Consider the following 18,445-nt stretch of genomic DNA (forward strand, 5'->3'; position numbering starts at 1 on the left):
GTAACATGGCCAAGTAACGCTGAGAAATAAACACAGACATATTAGAGCAGGGGTTCCCAACCTTTTTCGTCCCGTTTACTTCCTGGCAACTTTAATAGTACATAACAGTGTTATTTCACTTATTTATGAATAACTAATGATGAACAAATACTGGTATACCAGAACCAAACACAGTAAGTCAATGAGAAAAAATAGGCACAAATCCAGAATCAACAAATTTACCCCATGGGCAGGCGAAATTTACCACCTGGGGGGTAAATTTACCCCAGATTGGGAACCCTTGTATTAGAGCAAACCCCTGAGCTTGGCTTCCTATGTTATTTAAGATAAGCAACAGCATACGACACTATCAACCACAAACGACTCCTCTACAAGATCCTTGAGATGATAAAAGATCAGCATCTAACCGAGCTAATATAAACAATGGGCGATCAAGGGTGACAAGGGAGAGTCATTGGATGTAGTGTACCTGGACTTTCAGAAAGCATTTGATAAGGTCCCACATAGGAGATTTGTGGGCAAAATTAGGGCACATGGTATTGGGGGGTAGAGTGCTGACATGGATAGAAAGACATGGTTGGCAGACAGGAAACAAAGAGTAGGGATTAATGGGTCCCTTTCAGAATGGCAGGCAGTGACTAGTGGGATACCACAAGGCTCGGTGCTGGGACCACAGCTATTTACAATATATATTAATGATTTAGATGAAGGGATTACAAGTAACATTAGCAAATTTGCAGATGACACAAAGCTGGGTGGCAGTGTGAACTGTGAGGAGGATGCTATGAGAATGCAGGGTGACTTGGATAGGTTGGGTGAGTGGGCAGATGCATGGCAGATGCAGTTTAATGTGGATAAATGTGAGGTTATCCATTTTGGTAGCAAAAACAGGAAGGAATATTATTATCTAAATGGTGTCAAGTTGGGAAAAGGGGAAGTACAAAGGGGAAGTCCTTGTTCATCAGTCAATTAAAGTAAGCATGCAGGTACGGCAGGCTGTGAAGAAAGCGAATGGCACGTTGGCCTTCATAACAAGAGGAGTTGAGTATAGGAGCAAAGAGGTCCTTCTGCAGTTGTACAGGGCCCTAGTGAGACCACATGTGGAGCATTGTGTGCAGTTTTGGTCTCCAAATTTGTGGAAGGACATTCTTGCTATTGAGGGAGTGCAGCGTAGGTTCACAAGGTTAATTCCCGGGATTGCGGGACTGTCATATGCTGAGAGAATGGAACGGCTGGGCTTGTATACTCTGGAATTTAGAAGGATGAGAGGGTATCTTATTGAAACATATGATTATTTAGGGTTTGGCTAGAGGCAGGAAACATGGTCCCGATATTGGGTGAGTCCAGAACCAGGGGCCACAGTTTAAGAATAAGGGGTAAGCCATTTAGCACGGAGATGAGGAAACACTTTTTCACACAGAGAGTTGTGAGTCTGCGGAATTCTCTGCCTCAGAGGGCGGTGGAGGCCGGTTCTCTGGATACTTTCAAGAGAGAGCTAGATAGGGCTCTTGAAGATAGCAGAGTCAGGGGATATAGGGAGAAGGCAGGAATGGGGTACTGATTGTGGATGATCAGCCATGATCACAGTGAATGGCGGTGCTGGCTTGAAGGGCCGAATGGCCTACTCCTGCATCTATTGTCTATTGTCTATTGATGCTCCCAAATTGAAGGTTCTTTGTCGAGAAAGGAGAGAAACATAGCAGATGTTAATGAACAGAAGAATGGCCTCCCTCAAGGAAGTGTTCTGGCACCGAACCTGTACAACATCTACACCAATGACCAGCCAACTGACTTGGTAACGAAGCGTTTCATCTATGCTGACGATCTCTGTATAACAGCACAGGGTACACAGTTCCAAGATGTTGAGACAACGTTGACAGAGGCACTCACCGGTTTATCTTCATACTATGAGGAAAACCAGCTGCGTGCCAACCCATTGAAAACACAGGTCTGTGCATTCCACCTGAGGAACCAAGAGGCTAACCATCAACTACACTCCCACTAACACATTGCCCAAACCCAGTCTACCTTGGCGCCACACTCGACCGCTGCTTAACATTCAAGGCACATGTGGAAAAAACTAAAGCAAAGGTGGGCACCCACAACAACATATCGAAGAAACTCACCACCACCAAATGGGGTGCCAACCCAACAACAGTACGTACTACAGCCTTAGAACTCTGCTTCTCTGCTGCAGAATACACATGCAAAGAAGATCGACTCACCCTTGAATGCCAGCTGCCGTAGCATCACTGGTTGCCTCCGATCTACAGTCATAAACAACGTCTACCTACAGGCTTACATCGCTCCCCCAGCCATCAGGAGAGCTGTTTCAAGTAGGACAGAACGTCTGAAACAACTGACAGACGATAGACACCCATTACATAACCATGTGCCCCCTCCTAGGCGGTTAAAATCCCGTAACCTTCCTGACCAGCGTCACCCCATTGGAAACAACACCAACTGAAGCTCGCCTCCAGATGTGGAAGTACAGACTAGCCACTGTCCCTATTTCAACCAAGATGGGCACACCAGCAGCAGAGCACTTACCACCAGGTGCTGATGAACACTGGCTGAACTGGAGATGTCTCAACCGACTGCGAACCGGGGCCAGGCGACCAAGGGTGACAATGCACAAATGGGGCTACATCGGAGGTACAACAACCTGTGACTGTGGCATACAGACCCAGACAATGCAGCACCTGCTGCAATGCCCATTGCTGGATACTACTATAGACCTTGCACTTAATGGGGCTGTCCCACTGTACGAGCTAATTCAAGAGTTCTCCCGAGTTTCCCCTGATTCGAACTTGGAGAATTACGGTAATAGCCGCTCGTAGGTACTCGGGGCTCTCGTGGACATTTTTCAACATGTTGAAAAATCTTCACGAGTCTTCCCGAGCTTACCGCGTACCTTCCGTTATCGTTACGAGCTACTAAGAGATGTCCCGAGCTCCGATGTACCTGCTACGTACATTCTACATGCTCACCAAGAGTTTGATTTTTTTTTAAACTCGGGAGAGCTCTTGAATTTGCTCGTACAGTGGGACAGGCCCTTAACATTCCAATAGCAACGATGTGTACAGCAGTGGTGAGCCACTATATAGCATAAGGACACGAAAGAAGAAGCAACAGCATCAGCTACAGTTTTTACATTATAATTTCTTATAAAAATATTGGCTGGACCCCTAAACTTGGCGAGGAAATGTGTTTTGGTGGAGTTCTCCATACAAGCATTGCCTGTACAAAAGCAGTAATTGAGTATCAAAAAAGTAACTGATTGATCCCAAAGCGTGCCGTGAAATTTTACATGAAAATGCTGGTTGAATTTTGGAACTCTCTTCAGCAAATGGCACCTGGTGCTAGGTCAACTATCGATTTAAACTAAAGCAACTAAAATTTGGCTTTGGACTATGGCACAAAGGTTTCTTGGTTTCTTGGTCCTCCAATATATTCCAAATGGAATTTAAACTGGAGGTGGTGAAGGGAGGGCTTAAGCCAGAAAGGGTTATTGGGAAGAGCTACTTTAAATTTAGTTGCATCTGGTTGGGTAACTATAGTTGGGAGGAGATTATTCCATGCTTTAATTGTGCGGGGGAAGAACGAATAGCTGTATACATCTGTCTTTGTAGCTGGGATCACAACTTGGATCGAATGCCCTCGTCTGCTCCTAATTGGTTTGGGTTTGGTGTAGGTCTTGTAGTCTATGTCGAGCTGACCATTTAACATTTTGTAAAAACAGGTCAAACGGTGAGCTTCACGTCTGTCTTGGAGAGGGTTCCACCCCAGAGAATTCAGAAGTTTGGTGACACTCGCTTCTCTCTCATAGGTGTTAGTAACAAATCGAGCTGCCTGTCTTTGGACATGTTCGATGGAAGAAATGTTTTTATTTGTGTATGGGTCCCATGCTGCAACTGCGTAGTCCAAATGAGGTCTAACGAGGGTGAAGTATAGCTTCTCCTTGACAGAAGTTGAACAATGATAAAAGTTGCGCCTCAGAAAGTTTAGGACACCTGTTGCTTTCACCGTTGCATGATGAGTCTGACCATTCCAACGCAGATCATTCTGCAATTTGATGCCAAGATACTTGGTTTGTTTGGATTCTTCAAGGGTGGCACCAAGTATATTGTAAGATGTTTCGCCTGGATTCCTCTTTCTGATGACACGCATAGTTTCACATTTGGAAGGGTTGAACTGCATGCCCCATTGTTGTGACCACTCAACCATAGTATCGAGATCCTTTTGGAGAGCATCTTCATCATCAGCTGTCTTAATTGGACGGTACAGCAAACAATCATCAGCGAAAAGTCTGGTCGTACTTGCGACTTTTTCATGGATGTCATTTATGTAAAGCAAAAATAGGTGTGGGCCAAGTACTGTGCCCTGAGGTGTACCACTCAACACTGGATGCCAATTGGAGCTCTTTCCGTTCACACACACACGCTGAAGACGTTTTGTCAGGAAACTGGAAATCCATTGTTTCGTGTTGGAACGAATACCATAGAAGTCAAGCTTCCGAAGCAGTCTCTGGTGTGGGATGACATCAAATGCTTTAGAAAAGTCCAGGACAACTAAATCCGTGATGACGTTACTTTCAAGGTGCTTGGCCAGGTAATTTGTCGTCAGGATAAGCTGAGACTCGCATGATCTATGCCTCCTAAATGCATGTTGGTTGTCAGCAAGAATGTTATGTTTGCTCACTTGTCGCATCAGATTACTATCAATTAAATGCTCCAGCAATTTGCAGCAAGTACTTGTTAATGAAACAGGACGATAATTCGCTGGGTTAGTGGTTGAACCCTTCTTAAAGAGAGGAGTGATGTTAGCCTTCCTCCAAAACAGCAGAACATCACCTGAGTCAAGCAATTGTTGGAAAATGAACTGCAAAACTGGAGCCAGTTCTTCGGCTGCGATCTTGAGGGCTTGATTCTGTATCTGATCTGGTCCAATTGCTTTTGTGGTATTGATGTTGAGCAATAACTTCTTGACACCTTCAACCTCAATTTTAATAGCAGGCATAGGCAAGGTGTATACAGCTAGGCAATAGATCAATTATGATCTCACTGAATAACAGGACAGACTCCAGGAGTTAAATGGCTTGGTCCTAATGCAATGAGGTGATGCTGGTTTGGTTGACAAAGTGATTTTAAGATAAATTGTACCAATGATGTCTATTTCAATGATTTGCTAAAAGTGAAATAGTTCTGGCTCACAGCTCCGGGGATTTTCCGATTCTAATTTTTTATTTTATCTCCTCTCTAAAATACAAAGATTCTCCGAAATGTGGAGGAAGTTGAAGCTACATGACCCATTACATTCCTTCCAAATAATTACACAACCCATCTAATTCCTGACACTATCACACACACACTGGTCACACAGACAGTTCCTAGTAAGAATCTCACTTTCTTCACAGAGTCCAGAAACATATCTCGTCCTGCATGTTACATCATCTGGGCTTCTCTGGCTACTCAGAAGATAATCTCTGATTTCCCAGCAACACAGGAATTAAGTTCTGATTTGGCACGGAAATCACAGTGAACAGAATTACAGGTAATAAAAACAGAAATGCTGAAAACAGATGTTTCCTGACCTATGTGTGCTTCCAGCATTTTTTGTTTTATTTTAGGTTTTTAGCAATTTCAGTCTCTTTTTTTACTTTCGTCAATGGATCAGAGATGTAGACTGCAATTTTGTCAACTTGCAACATCTACATGTTTATGCATTAAGAAAATGCAACATAATTCAGACATTAACTATTCAAACTCGCCAAAGGGAAGGAAAAACAAATCACAGGAAGAGATCATTCATCATGTCATGTCATATGGTTGGATCACATTTAATCCTGATCTGAGCTGCATCAGTCAGTAACCCTTGATGCTTGACACAAGATGACATAACTGTTATGTTTGCTGTATGTCCCTGTTGTGGCTAGCACAATTAATACACGTCCGACACCGATGACATCTTGCAAGAAGCCTTTATTTCCAACACTAACAGAAACTTCTAGAATATCACTTGCTCTCAGTCACGAGGCACTGGCCAACTCACCAGCTTGTACTCCTGGCCACAAGGGGCGCTGGCATTTACATTACATCCCCCCTTCAACTTTATTTACATTACATCTCCCCTTCAACTTTATTTACATTACATCTCCCCCTTCAACTTTGCAGTCACAATTTTTTCATACAAATAAATGTAACCATTAATCAATTTAATGTGGATAACAAAATATTTTTAATACTAATATTGATGACAAATACAAACGTTACATCTCCCCCTTCAACTTTTGGGTTTCATTTACGTGTACATTCATGGCATATGAATGAAAATACAGTGCTATTAAAGCCATTTAGATTTGGCTTCATTTAGTTCAGCAGAACATTTGTACATGTCCCATATATTTTCCTTCAATACTCTTTCGCAATCGATTTAAATTCTGCTTATGAACTTTAATATCCACATAAAGTTTTACAATAGAATCAATAAAGAGTGTTGCTGTTTTCCACATTAACCTCAAAACCTAGAAACATAGAGGAGAGAGAGGAGGGAGAGAAGGGGAGAGAGGGGGTAGGGAGAGGAGGGGAGAGAGAAGGGGGGGGGGAGAGGAGCGAGAGGGGGGAGAGAAAGAGAGAGAGGGGAGAGAGAGGGGGAGAGAGAGAGAGAGAGGGGATAGAGAGAGAGGGGATAGAGAGAGGAGAGAGAGGGGGGAGAGAGGGGAGAGAGAGGGGGGGAGAAAGAGAGAAGGGGAGAGAGAGAAGGGAGCGAGAGGGGGGAGAGAGAGAAGAGGGGGAGAGAGGAGGAGAGAGGGAAGAGGGGAGAGAAAGAGAGGGGAGAGAGAGAGAGGAGGGAGAGAGGTGGGGAGAGAAGAGTGGAGAGAAAGGGGGAAGGGGAGAGAGAAAAGGGAGCGAGAGGGGGGAGAGAGAGGAGGGGGAGAGAGAGGAGGAGAGAGAAGGGGGAGAGAAAGAGGGGGAGAGAGAGAAGGGGAGAGAAGAGACAGAGGGGGGAGAGAGAGAGAAGGGAGAGAGAGAAGAGTGGAGAGAAAGATAGAAGGGGAGAGAGAGAAGGGAGTGAGGGGGAGAGAGAGGAGGGGGAGAGAGTAGGAGAGGGAAGGGAGAGAGAGAGGGGGAGAGAGAGGGGAGGGGAGAGAGGGGAGGGGAGAGAGAGAAGGGAGAGAAGGGGAGAGAGAGAGAAGGGAGGGAGAGAATGGAGAGAAGGGGAGAGAGAGAGAAGGGAGGGAGAGAAGGGAGAGAGAGGGGGGAGAGAGAGAGGGGGAGAGAGAGGGGGAGAGAGAGGGGGAGGGAGAGAGAAGGGGGAGACAGAAGCGTGGGGGTCATTTTTCCACACAAGCCATAGGTGACTGGGCAATCTGAACCCAAGCACCAAGTTGTAAGCAGGCGAAGGTGTGTCCCCACTCTCCCATGGCCACCCTCCGCGGGCTGTGGGTCGGGTGGAGCGGAGGTGTGGGACAATGTCCATCCCTCCACAGTAATGTGCTGGACGCGGGGGCCTGGACCAATCGCTGACAAGTCCTGCCCCCCGGCAACGTCATGTCCATTATTTGACTTTTCTGTTGAGCGGCATTCAGTTCGTTGGCTTGTAGGCGACGCCGCTGTTCGGGTAGGTGGCATTTCGACAGAGGGGCCATTCGGTGAGTTTGGTTTTAGGCAACGCAGCTTTTCAGTTAGTTGGCTTTTAGGCGTCCCGCCCTTTCGGTTATTTGGCGTTTCGGCTTTGTACTCTTTCAGTTATTTGGCGTTTCGGCCTTGTTTCCATTCGGTTCTTTGGCTTCGACTTCTTTGCTTCGGCATCTTGTCCATCAGCGCCACGTCCTGGGCTTCAGGGCTCTACCTGACCTGACTCTCCGCCTCGTCTCGGAGACTTGCTCCATCTGGGAGGTGGATTCTCCCATTTGTCGCTCTTTCGATTTCTGTTGCTGGAATGTACTTTATCCAACTTAACTTTCAAAGCAATGTTTTTACTCTTTTGTTTCCTGCATAATAACTCAGCTCCTGCAGAAACTTCAGCAAATCATCTGTACTTCTTGGCTTCTTAACTTTAACTTCTTTAAATTTGTCACAGCGTTTTTAAACTGCTGCTCAGGTCGTGCTGCACCCTCCGCCAGGCTCCTTGAAGTTCTAGAACATGGCGGCAGATCGGCACACGGGCGCGGCGGGAAGGTGGCCATTATGGAAGAGGCCGTCTATGGGGACCTGTGATTCCTCCGTCGATCTCAGGGACTCGTGGAATCGTAATGCCTTTTCCTCACTGGTGAGCCCGATCCCACCTGGTGATCTCTGGCCATCACGGGGGGCGACCTCCTTTCCGTCTCCCCCGCTTAATTGTTTGTCATGCGGGTGGGCGGGCTTCCCCTCGCTATCGGCCGGCCCTCTGCTGCTTTCGAGTCTTGCTCTTCTTCTTGCTTCTTTCTTCTTGCTCTTGGACTGTGGCCTACTTGTTTTTTCTCTACCCTTTGACCGAGCATTGGGACTGGTTGACCGTCCTCAGATCGCTCCGAGCCTTCTTCTTCTTTTTCATCTTTTTCGGCCCACAGTCGCTCATTCTTCTTCTTCTTCTTGCATGGAGAGGTGTCCCGTTGACTTGAGTCCCTCCATTTTTACTCTGACACCATGTTATGTTTGCTGTATGTCCCTGTTGTGGCTAGCACAATGAATACAAATCCGACACCGACGATATCTTGCAAGAAGCCTTTATTTCCAACACTAACAGAAACTTCTAGAAGGTCACTTGACCTCAGTCACGAGGCACTGGCCAACCTGCCAGCTTGTACTCCTGTCCTCAAGGGGCGCTGGCATTTACATTACATTACAATAACCCCATCTCTTTCACCTCAACCACCATTTTTGGGCTCCAGATATCCATTATTCCTTTTGTGAAGAAGGGATTTCAAACATCACCTGATTAATTTAACTTTAGTTTTTTAAATTTACACAAAAACATAAATTGTAGAAAAAGAGAAGGTCATCTGACCTTTCGGTCTGTTTAAGAAAGAACTGCAGATGCTAGAACAATTGAAGGTAGAAAAAAATGCTGGAGAAACTCAGCGGGTGAGGCAGCATCTATGGAGAGAAGGAATAGGTGACGTTTTGGGTCTCGACGCGAAACGTCGCCTGTTTGTTCTCTCCATAGAAGCTGCCTCACCAGCTGAGTCTCTCCAGCATTTTTTGTCTGACCTTTGAGTCTTTTCTGCCATGCATCAAGCTCATGGCAGATCTTCAACCACACAGCCATTTTCTGGCACCATCTCTATGCCCCTCAATCTCCTTTATAGATAAGAATTTTAAAGATGTCTGTTGAATAAACTCAATGACTTAACCTCCACAGTTCCCTGTAGTAGAAAATTCCAAAGGTTTTTCAACCTTTGAGTGAAGATATTTCTATTTGTCCTCAACTGAAACAGTTCACAGCTTAATCTGACACTGTGATTCCTGGTAGACAAAAACCTCACGAGCTGAGTTTCTCCAGCACTTTTGTCTACCTTCGATTTTCCAGCATCTGCAGCTCCGTCTTAAACACTGTGATTCCTGGTTCTGGAACTTCTTCGCCTGGGAACATATCCTCATGGCTTACAGCATCAAGACCTGCAAGAACTTTGGAAATTCAATTTACACTTCCTCTCATTTATTTTTTAACTTTGGATAATGTGTGCTTGGTCAATCCAATCTCTGGCAAACCTGCCCTTCTAGTGAATCTAGCATTTCATCAACAACAAGCACATCCATTCCAAGTGTTGTTTCACCAAGGCCTTATATAATTGTACTTCAATTGTAATTCAAATCCAATTATAATAAAGACCAAGATTATCATTTAATCCACACTACCAATTGAAAAAAAAAAAAAAAAGTTTTACTTTCTCCATCTAATCAAATCCTTTAGTGATGTAGTCAGCAGTTATCATTGTGGTTAAATTAAATTACTGGCCTGGTTTCCAGAAATGTGAATGGCCAACTTGAGGACAGGTTGTAAATCCTAGTCCCTTATTCCAGATTTATAGAATCATACGTGTCGGAAAGAAATGCAGATGCTGGTTTAAACCGAAGATAAAATAGATACAAAAAGCTGGAGTAACTCAGCAGGACAGGCAGCATCTCTGGAAAGAAGGAATGGTGACGTTTTTGGTCGAGTCTGAAGAAGGGTCTCAACCCGAAACATCACCCATTCCTTCTCTCCAGAGATGCTGCCTGTCCCGTTGAGTTACTCCAGCTTTTTGTGTCTATCTTATAGAATCCTACCATGGGTTTCCATAAATCAGGAAGAATGTGCTAGGATTACCAGTGGTGACCAGGAAAATCTCATCTGGTTCACCAATATTCTTTCGAGAAGAAAACTGGCTCTATGTGATGCCAGATTCACCAATGAGGATGACTCTTCCCACTGAAATGGTCATGCCTGTCAATCAGCTCAATGGGTAAGTAAGGAGAAACAATACACACTAGCCCCGCCAACAACATCCACAAGCATTGAATGAATAAATAAAACTTCAATACGATCAGACTTTAATCTTGATCATGCAATTGATTGTGCAACCTGCAAACACATGTGCGAGAACGTATAGACGTACACGTTTCTGGATTTGGGAGGAAGCCTGGGGGTTTCTCGCCAGAACCTTCCCTTGGAACTAAAAAGAAACCATGGAATAAAACAATTTATCCCCACAGTACCAAGTCCTTACCTAATGTGTCCCTCTCTCGAGGATCAGGTGACTGAGTATGTATGTGGCTGGGATTGTTCATGCGGCGAGCATTGTGGAGCTGCACAACACCAATCTCCGGACGATCCTGAGAACACAAAACAGAATTTTCAGACTTTAATCAAATTGCATTCAAGCACGTAATCTTCAACAAAGACATCTTTCTGACTCAATCCTAATGATCACAATTTGGCAATTCAGACAAATTGTCATTCTTCAAAGTCGACAAAATGCCTTCAAAGGCAGAAACACCTGGTGCTGACTTTGTCCAGTAGCGACTCCAGTTTCCATAGCAACTTTTTAAGATCAGATTGGCAAGCATTGGATTCAAGAGCTCCAAATAATTTTAGAAATTTCTCATCAAGAACATTATTCAGTTCATTGTTGAATCATCTCTTATCCCACAGTCACAAACTACAATATTGCACAACAGTGCACTGCAACCTCTTTAATTAGTATCAATAGGGAGAGAGACGAGCATTATGAACAATGACAATGAAGTCCGGTTTAATTAAAAAATATATCTATTTGCTGATGGTTTGCATATTTTTAATGGTCAAAACAAATCTGAAGATCTAGATTCATAATTAAGTTGAGGGCTCTGCCGATAGGTTGTGACTCCACTGATTTTTATTCAAACAATCTCCAGCTGAGAGCAATCAATATGAAAGTAAAGGGAATGTTGAGAAAGAGAATCAGAAAGGCATAAAAGAAAAAAAAAACAACGTGAAAGGGAGGTGCCTGTTGAGTATTATAGATGGGTTTGCACATAGAAGCGCTTAAATGGAATGGAATGAGGTGAGGAGGGGAGGGGGGATTGCAGGTGGAAAGGAGGAAAAAAAAGGAGAGGGGTGAAAAGGAGTTAGTGGAAGAGAAAAGGTGGGAGGGAGGAAGGAGGGCGAGTGGTGGGGAAGGAGGGAAAGATTAAGAATGGCGAGGAAGGGGGGAGAGTAGCGGGGAACGGGAGAGAGCAGGAAGGGAGGTGGACTGGTAGAGCAGGGGGCTGAAGGAGGTGAGGCATGGCCAGATGGTAAGAAAGAGGGGACACAAAAGATAGATGTGGAATGGAAGAGAAGTGATATTGCAGAGATTAAGGATCATAAAACAAATTGGACAGGATGAAAAGATTGGAAGAGAAACGTAGAATATGCTCAGTGTGAGTTGGAAAATTAGTCAAACCTGCAAAGTTAATGTATCAGGGGAATGACGCTGGTTAATTGCAACTTGAGTGTTCGGTTGATGAGTTTCAAATGAGTAATGGGCAGAATTCCAAGAATGCCCCATTCAGGTTGATGCTGGCGTGACATTAGCTCTAGAATAATCTTTAGGTTAGTTTATTATCATCACATGTACCAAGGTACAGTGAAACGCTTTTGTTGCGTCCGATCCAGTCAGTGAACAGATTATTCAAAGGTCTCCAATGAGGTAGATGAGAGGTTAGGATCACACTCTAGTTGATGAGAGGAATGTTCAGTTGACTGATAACAGCTGGGAAGAAACTAGCCCTGAATCTGGATGTATGCATTTTCAAACTTCTGTACCTCTTGCCTAGTTGGAGAAGTGGGAGTGACCGGGGTGAGACTGGTCCTTGATTATGCTGGTGATCTTACTGAGGCAGTGTGAAGTGTAGATGGAATTAGTGTAAGGGAGGTTGATTAGTGTGATGGTTTGGGCTACGTCCACAGCTCTCTGCAATTTCTTGCGGTCCTGGATGGAGCTGTTCCCAAACAATGCTGTGATGCATCTTGATAAAATGGTGTTTCGGCGCATCCTTAGAAGTTGATGAGGCTTGGTGGGGACCTGCTGAATTTCCTCAGCCTTCTAAGGAAATACAGATGTTTGTGTTACTTTCTTGGCCATAGTTTCGATATGACTGGTCCAGGACAAATTGCTGGTGATATTTATTCCTATGAACTTGAAGCTTTTGACTATCTCTACTTTGGTGCCATCATTGCATACCAGGTGTATGTACCGCTTCGCTTCCTGAAGTCAATCAGTCTCCTTTATCTTGCTGACATTGAGGGAGAGGTTGTGGTCATGGCATCAGGTTACAAGGTTCTTACTTTATTTTCTGTATTCCATCTCAACATTATTTGATATCCAGCCCACTACAGTGGTGTTGTCTGCGAGCTTGTAAATTGAAGATAGACACAAAAAAGCTGGAGTAATTCAGCGGGTCAGACACCATCTCTGGAGAAAAGGACTAGGGGACGTTTCATGTCGAGAACCACCTTCAGACTGAGAGTCAGGGGAAAGGGAAATTAGAGAAATAGACGGCGATGTAGAGAGATATAGAACAAATGAATGCGTAGAGTCAGAGAGCAGGAAGAATCACAGAGAGGGAACAGCAGGAGAGGATGTTTCAGAACTCTCGTCAGAGAGAGGAGAACTTCTTCAAAGTAGATATACCTTGAGGTTTAAACCAGCATCTTCAGTTCCTTTCTACACAACTTGTAAATTAAGTTGGATTGGTATTTGGCTGCACAGTCATGAGTGTATATGGAGTGTAGTAAGGGGATGAGAACACATCCTTTGCGGGGCTCCAGTGTTGATAATTATCACAGAGGATGATTTGTCCCCTACCCTCACTAACTGAGGTCTGTTGGTCAGGAAGTGAAGGATCCATTTGCAAGGAGTAGTGCTGACTCCACAAGTTTGGTGATGAGCATGGATGGGATAATGGTATTGAAAGCAGAGCTAGAATAGACGAATAAGAGTCTGACATAGGCGTTCTTCTGATCCAGGTGTTCCAGAGATGAGTGTAGGGCTAGAGACATGGCATCAGCCTTGGACCTGTTGTGGCAGTAGGGAAATTGCATTCGATCAAGGCTGCTTGGGAGGTTGGATTTAATCTGTGCCTTAACCAGCCTCTTGAAGCACTTCATGATGGTGGATGTCAAGGCCACTGAACAGGATTCATTAAGGCATGAGATCTTGCTTTTCTTTGGCAGCGAACACTCCTGCTAGTTTGTTAATGCAGTTCCTAAGGACACAGCCACGGACTCCATCCGGGGCCAGTTGCTTTCCGTGGGTTCACCCTCAGAAAGGCCGATCTAACTTCTGCAACCCTGGTAAACACACATTCGAGTCTGATGGGACATACATCATCACCCTGTTGGTCTTCTGCTCAAAGCGAGGATAGAACGCATTAAGTTTATCAGGGAGGGCTGCAATACCACTTGCGTTGCTGCCTGACTTCGCTTTGTCCCAGTCTAAACTTCTCTCTTCCTCATGGTTTATTTTCTCTTAACTAAGATATTATTAAATCCATTATTTCTCACCATTCTATGATGCATGCAGCAAAGTTGCATGCAGTTTTCATGCCAATTATTTTTTTGATAACCATTCGGGGAAATCTATTTAAGACATTTTCCTACATTAATAAAGGAGTAATAAAAATACAAGTAATTATTCCCCCATAACATTGGATTTTTTTCCCTTCTTATTCTTTTTCAATAGCCATGACTCAAATTGTTTCCATCATTGTTCATACAATGCATTTTACATCAAAACATTGTATTAAAAAAATTCTCAATTCCCCTCTGGTTCCTTTGCCAATTATCTTAAATCTATGTCCTCTGGTTTAACGAAAATTTAAATGAAGAAAAACATCTGGCTCCATTCTCCAATCTCATTGAAAGTTAAGCAGCTTTGTGCAACTTCACTCTTCCAAATCAGCCTCACTGGAAATTATCCAGCGGATAATTTACTGGAATATTTTCATAATATTGGGTCATGGAGTAATACTGATTGCAAATTTCTTCACGTAACTCAAGAATCTCTGCCCTGTCTATCTTGAAAACTGTTAGGTAAATTGCGATTGGATAAGGTACAGAGGCACATGAGATCAGCATTGCAACTTCACACACCAGCCTAGACAGTAAAAAGCAAACTTCTGGAGGAACTCAGTTGGTCAAGCAGCATCTGTGGGAGGAAAATAAATTTTGATGTTTTGGGTTAAGAGCCTGCAGCCCAGACCGTAATTCTGGCTGAACTTTCCATCCTCTAAACCCAGAGGCATCCAGTAGCAGCCGTCGTGGCACCATGGCTGAGCTCACTTATCTTGGAATAACTGAACTGAACTGCAATGTTTCCAGTCTGCATTCCTGTGGTGTTATCCCCAGGCAGTTTCTTTGGGCATCAGAAAGCAGAGTTCACCGAATGATATTATGGCAATTGCTGTGACATCAAATCCTTACACACTTTATTAGCAGAATAATGAAGTTGCGTCAAAACCCATTTGTCCTTAAACATTGCTGGCCTAACATTTGTCAATCTTGCAGTGCAATAGACACAATGTGTAATCAGTATATAGAACCAGACAGTAAAGAGGAGGCCATTCAGCATTTGAGGCCCATGTTGTTTGAAAAAAACGTACCTGAGAATTTGCTCCCACTACCCTTTATGGTAATGTATTTCAGATCATAACAACCCACAGCGTAAACTAAAAGAATCCCTATCTTCCCGCTAATTCTATTGTCATTACCTTAATTCTGTTGTTGAGGAATGACACCCACATAACACGTGAGCTGCAGAAGATGCTCACCTGGGTTATACGAAACAAAACTACATCAGTAGTTTGTGCGGGGTGGGAGATTGCAACCTTCACATGGTCCACTCTGTTTCGACCAATGCAATCAACCTGGCGTGCACAATCAAATAAGATCAAATAGAACAAGTTGTCCTACAACTTTTGGCTGTGCACGCCATACGCAAGAAGGAGTTTGTGCCAAAATAAATGCACTTTCAGGACCATTAGTTTTTGCCAGTACATTCTATAACTAGCCTGCTGCTCATTGTGGATTGCATCCTGGTTCTGAGACGGAGGTTATGAAGGCAGGATCTACGGATGGATCTACAGTTAATTGGCCTCTGCAAATTTCCCCAAGTGTGTAGGGAGTGGATGAGAAAATGGGATAACAGAGAACTAACGTGAATGGGTGATCGATGGTTGGCATGGACTCAGTTGGGCCGAAGGGCCTGTTTCTATGCTGTATCTTTCATTTAAATTCAATTCAATTCCATGCACGTACACATAACCTTTGGTTGGCATTCCAGTACGACACAAGGTCTCATTACACTCTAGATGAATCTTCTTTCTCTCTGAACTCTCAGATGGCTCTAAATTACACCACAAAGAATAATCTTGAAGAAGCAGGTCATCCTCGACAATATTTATAGCATTAAAGTCATACGGCACAGGATGTTTAGCCCAACTTGTCCGTGCCGACCAAGAGGCCCCACCCCATTTGCCTGTGTTTCACCCATATCCCTCTAAACCTTACCTATCCATTTACCTGTCCAAATGTTTCATAAATGCTGTTAAAAATAAGTATCCACCTCAAATACCTCCTCTGGCTGCTCGTTCCATATACCCACCAGCCTCTGAGTGAAAAAGCTGCCTCTCAAATGTATGATCATGTGTAAGATGGAAGTGCAGATGCTGGTTTAAACCGAAGATAGACACAAAATGCTGGAGTAACTCAGTGGGACAGGTAGCATCTCTGGAGAGAGGGAATGGGTGACGTTTCGGGTTGAGATCCTTCTTCAGACATGAAGCGTCACCCATTCCTTCTGTCTTACCACCTGCTGTAGCGTCATCTGCAGGTTAACTAATCTTGCCTTGCACATTGTCTTCCAAATCATTGATATAAACCACAAACAGCAATGGGCCCAGCATTGATCCCCAAGGCACACCACAAAATAGAGGCTATTTTTTTTATTAACATAGCTTTATAATGAAACCTTGCTGCACATAAATTGGTTGCTTGAAGTGCTAATACAGTTGCAAAAATGTTTCAGTTCATTTTAAAGTCATGAAAGATAATGTAGAAAAGCATCTTTAAAAACCAAAACAGGGACTACATTGGTAATATTTAAGTGTTTTGGGGATTGCCTTGCACAAATCCCTAAATTTGAATTTTGGACTATTAGTCTCTAGTGACTGATGACTGGTCCGAGTCTGCTTTTATTATATAATTCTGCATGACTCTGCCTAATGCTCCCAGCATTTTGGATTTAAATTTCACTATTGCAACCATTATCCCACCATTGTTTTGGGCCTGACATTCCAGAGTCTCCAATATTTCTCAGAAAGCGTCAGTTTATTTTGAACCGGCATCACTTTTCTATAAGGATTAACAGCTGCGATAATGAAATACAGCAGGATTAATAAGTAATAGTCTGCAGCTGTTTACAGCCAGGATGGAGGTGGAGTAGATATTATTTGCACTGTGCAATATTCTCAACACTTCTTTGTCTGATTTATCGTTGACATCAATTCTTTTGGTGGCGAATGGCAAAATTTATTGGTCCCTTCAATGGAAGTAAAGCAGATTTTACACTGGCGCCATTTTAATTTATTCCCTAGGAAACCAGTACCTATTATTTGCACTGCTTCCATCTCCCAGCAACAGATTCGTAGACCCACATGAATCGAAATAACACCAGCAGAAAAGCAGCTCAAGGTTGCATGTCATAAAGACTTACTGCATTTCACTATGATAGGTAATTCCAGTGAATCATTAGGCATTGCTTATTACCTCATTTGGTGACCACTTTAGCAAGATCTCAGCTAGAAATGAAAGTATCCCATTTTTCACTTTATACCAGAGAATTCATGCTTCATTGCATGCTTTTGCCTCTACTTCCTAACATTCATGGTTTAAACTTGACAACTTTTCTTTCCTTGATAGAGAAGTCAAGGGCATATTTTTTCAAAGTTAAGGAGGAAATCCAGCTCTGGGAATGTTTCAGTTGTTTAATCACCAGAAGAGCACAGGGATTTTGTAGTACAGATTTGACAGAAACAGGCAGATGTCAAAACAATAGAAATCAGAACGGAAAATAAGAGAAAATAATCCAATACAAATAAGAAAAAGATGGCATTCCAACTTTCAAATTTTCCCAAGGAAGTAGTTCATGGTTTCGAGGCTAAAGACTGAAACACCAGAGTCAACAAGTTAAACATCTTGTTGCTATTTTGATGCACTGCTCCCTGTGATGTCTTGGCCCCAAGATCTCAATCTCTCTCGTGAAGGCTCCAAGAAGCAGCTTAAAAACTGATCTGCTAATCACACATCACTCTCTGTAACTCAATATAATTAATCTTCTTTCAAGTGCTTGAGGAGCTTTTATAGTTACATATATAATATATATTTAATGAAAGAATTGGATTGCTAATTTAGAAACCCAAAAATCACAGTTTATCCATTTTTTTTCAGTGATATTTATTTTGTTAATTTCTTTAAATACTGTTCTATGACTTCTTAACTAAATTGCTTTGTGCTGGTTTCAACCACGAGATGTACACTGCCCAAAGTTTGAAGTTTCATTCTGTCACCGGTAATTTGTTGTAAAAGCAAACTAACACAAAGAGCAACTTTCTGCTTGGAATTTCTTTTTACATGCTCAAACCATCAGTTACAGTTGCAGTTTTGTTTATTGTCACATGTACCGAGGTACAGTCAAAAGCTTTTGTTGCGTGCTATCCAGTCAGCGGAAAGACAATATATGATTACAATTAAGCCATTTACACTGTATGATAAGGGAATAACAGGAATAATCAAAGTGGGAACACTTTTCATTTGTTAAATAAGTAATTATATAGGTGCCTTCAGAATAGGGCGAAGCAGCTTATGGCACTGCATGTAAAAGTGGATGGAAAATGGTTCTGAACTCGGAAACTAAGGACAGCACAAATAAAATTGACCAACCAAGTGGGCTTGATCAGGT

General features: G+C 43.2%; 1 protein-coding gene across 2 annotated transcripts in view; it reads right to left on the reverse strand.

Annotated features, from left to right (window-relative positions):
- pard3b (par-3 family cell polarity regulator beta) overlaps positions 1-18,445 on the reverse strand; it is a 1,048,449-nt gene that overhangs the window by 466,911 nt on the left and 563,093 nt on the right. For both annotated transcript variants that reach the window (XM_033024356.1, XM_033024355.1), the window contains exon 13: positions 10,694-10,799. In XM_033024356.1, the coding sequence (XP_032880247.1) occupies positions 10,694-10,799 (106 nt within the window). The remainder of the gene's footprint in view (positions 1-10,693; positions 10,800-18,445) is intronic.

This window comes from Amblyraja radiata, chromosome 7 (genome assembly GCF_010909765.2).
Source record: "Amblyraja radiata isolate CabotCenter1 chromosome 7, sAmbRad1.1.pri, whole genome shotgun sequence".
Taxonomy (NCBI): Eukaryota; Metazoa; Chordata; class Chondrichthyes; order Rajiformes; family Rajidae; genus Amblyraja; species Amblyraja radiata.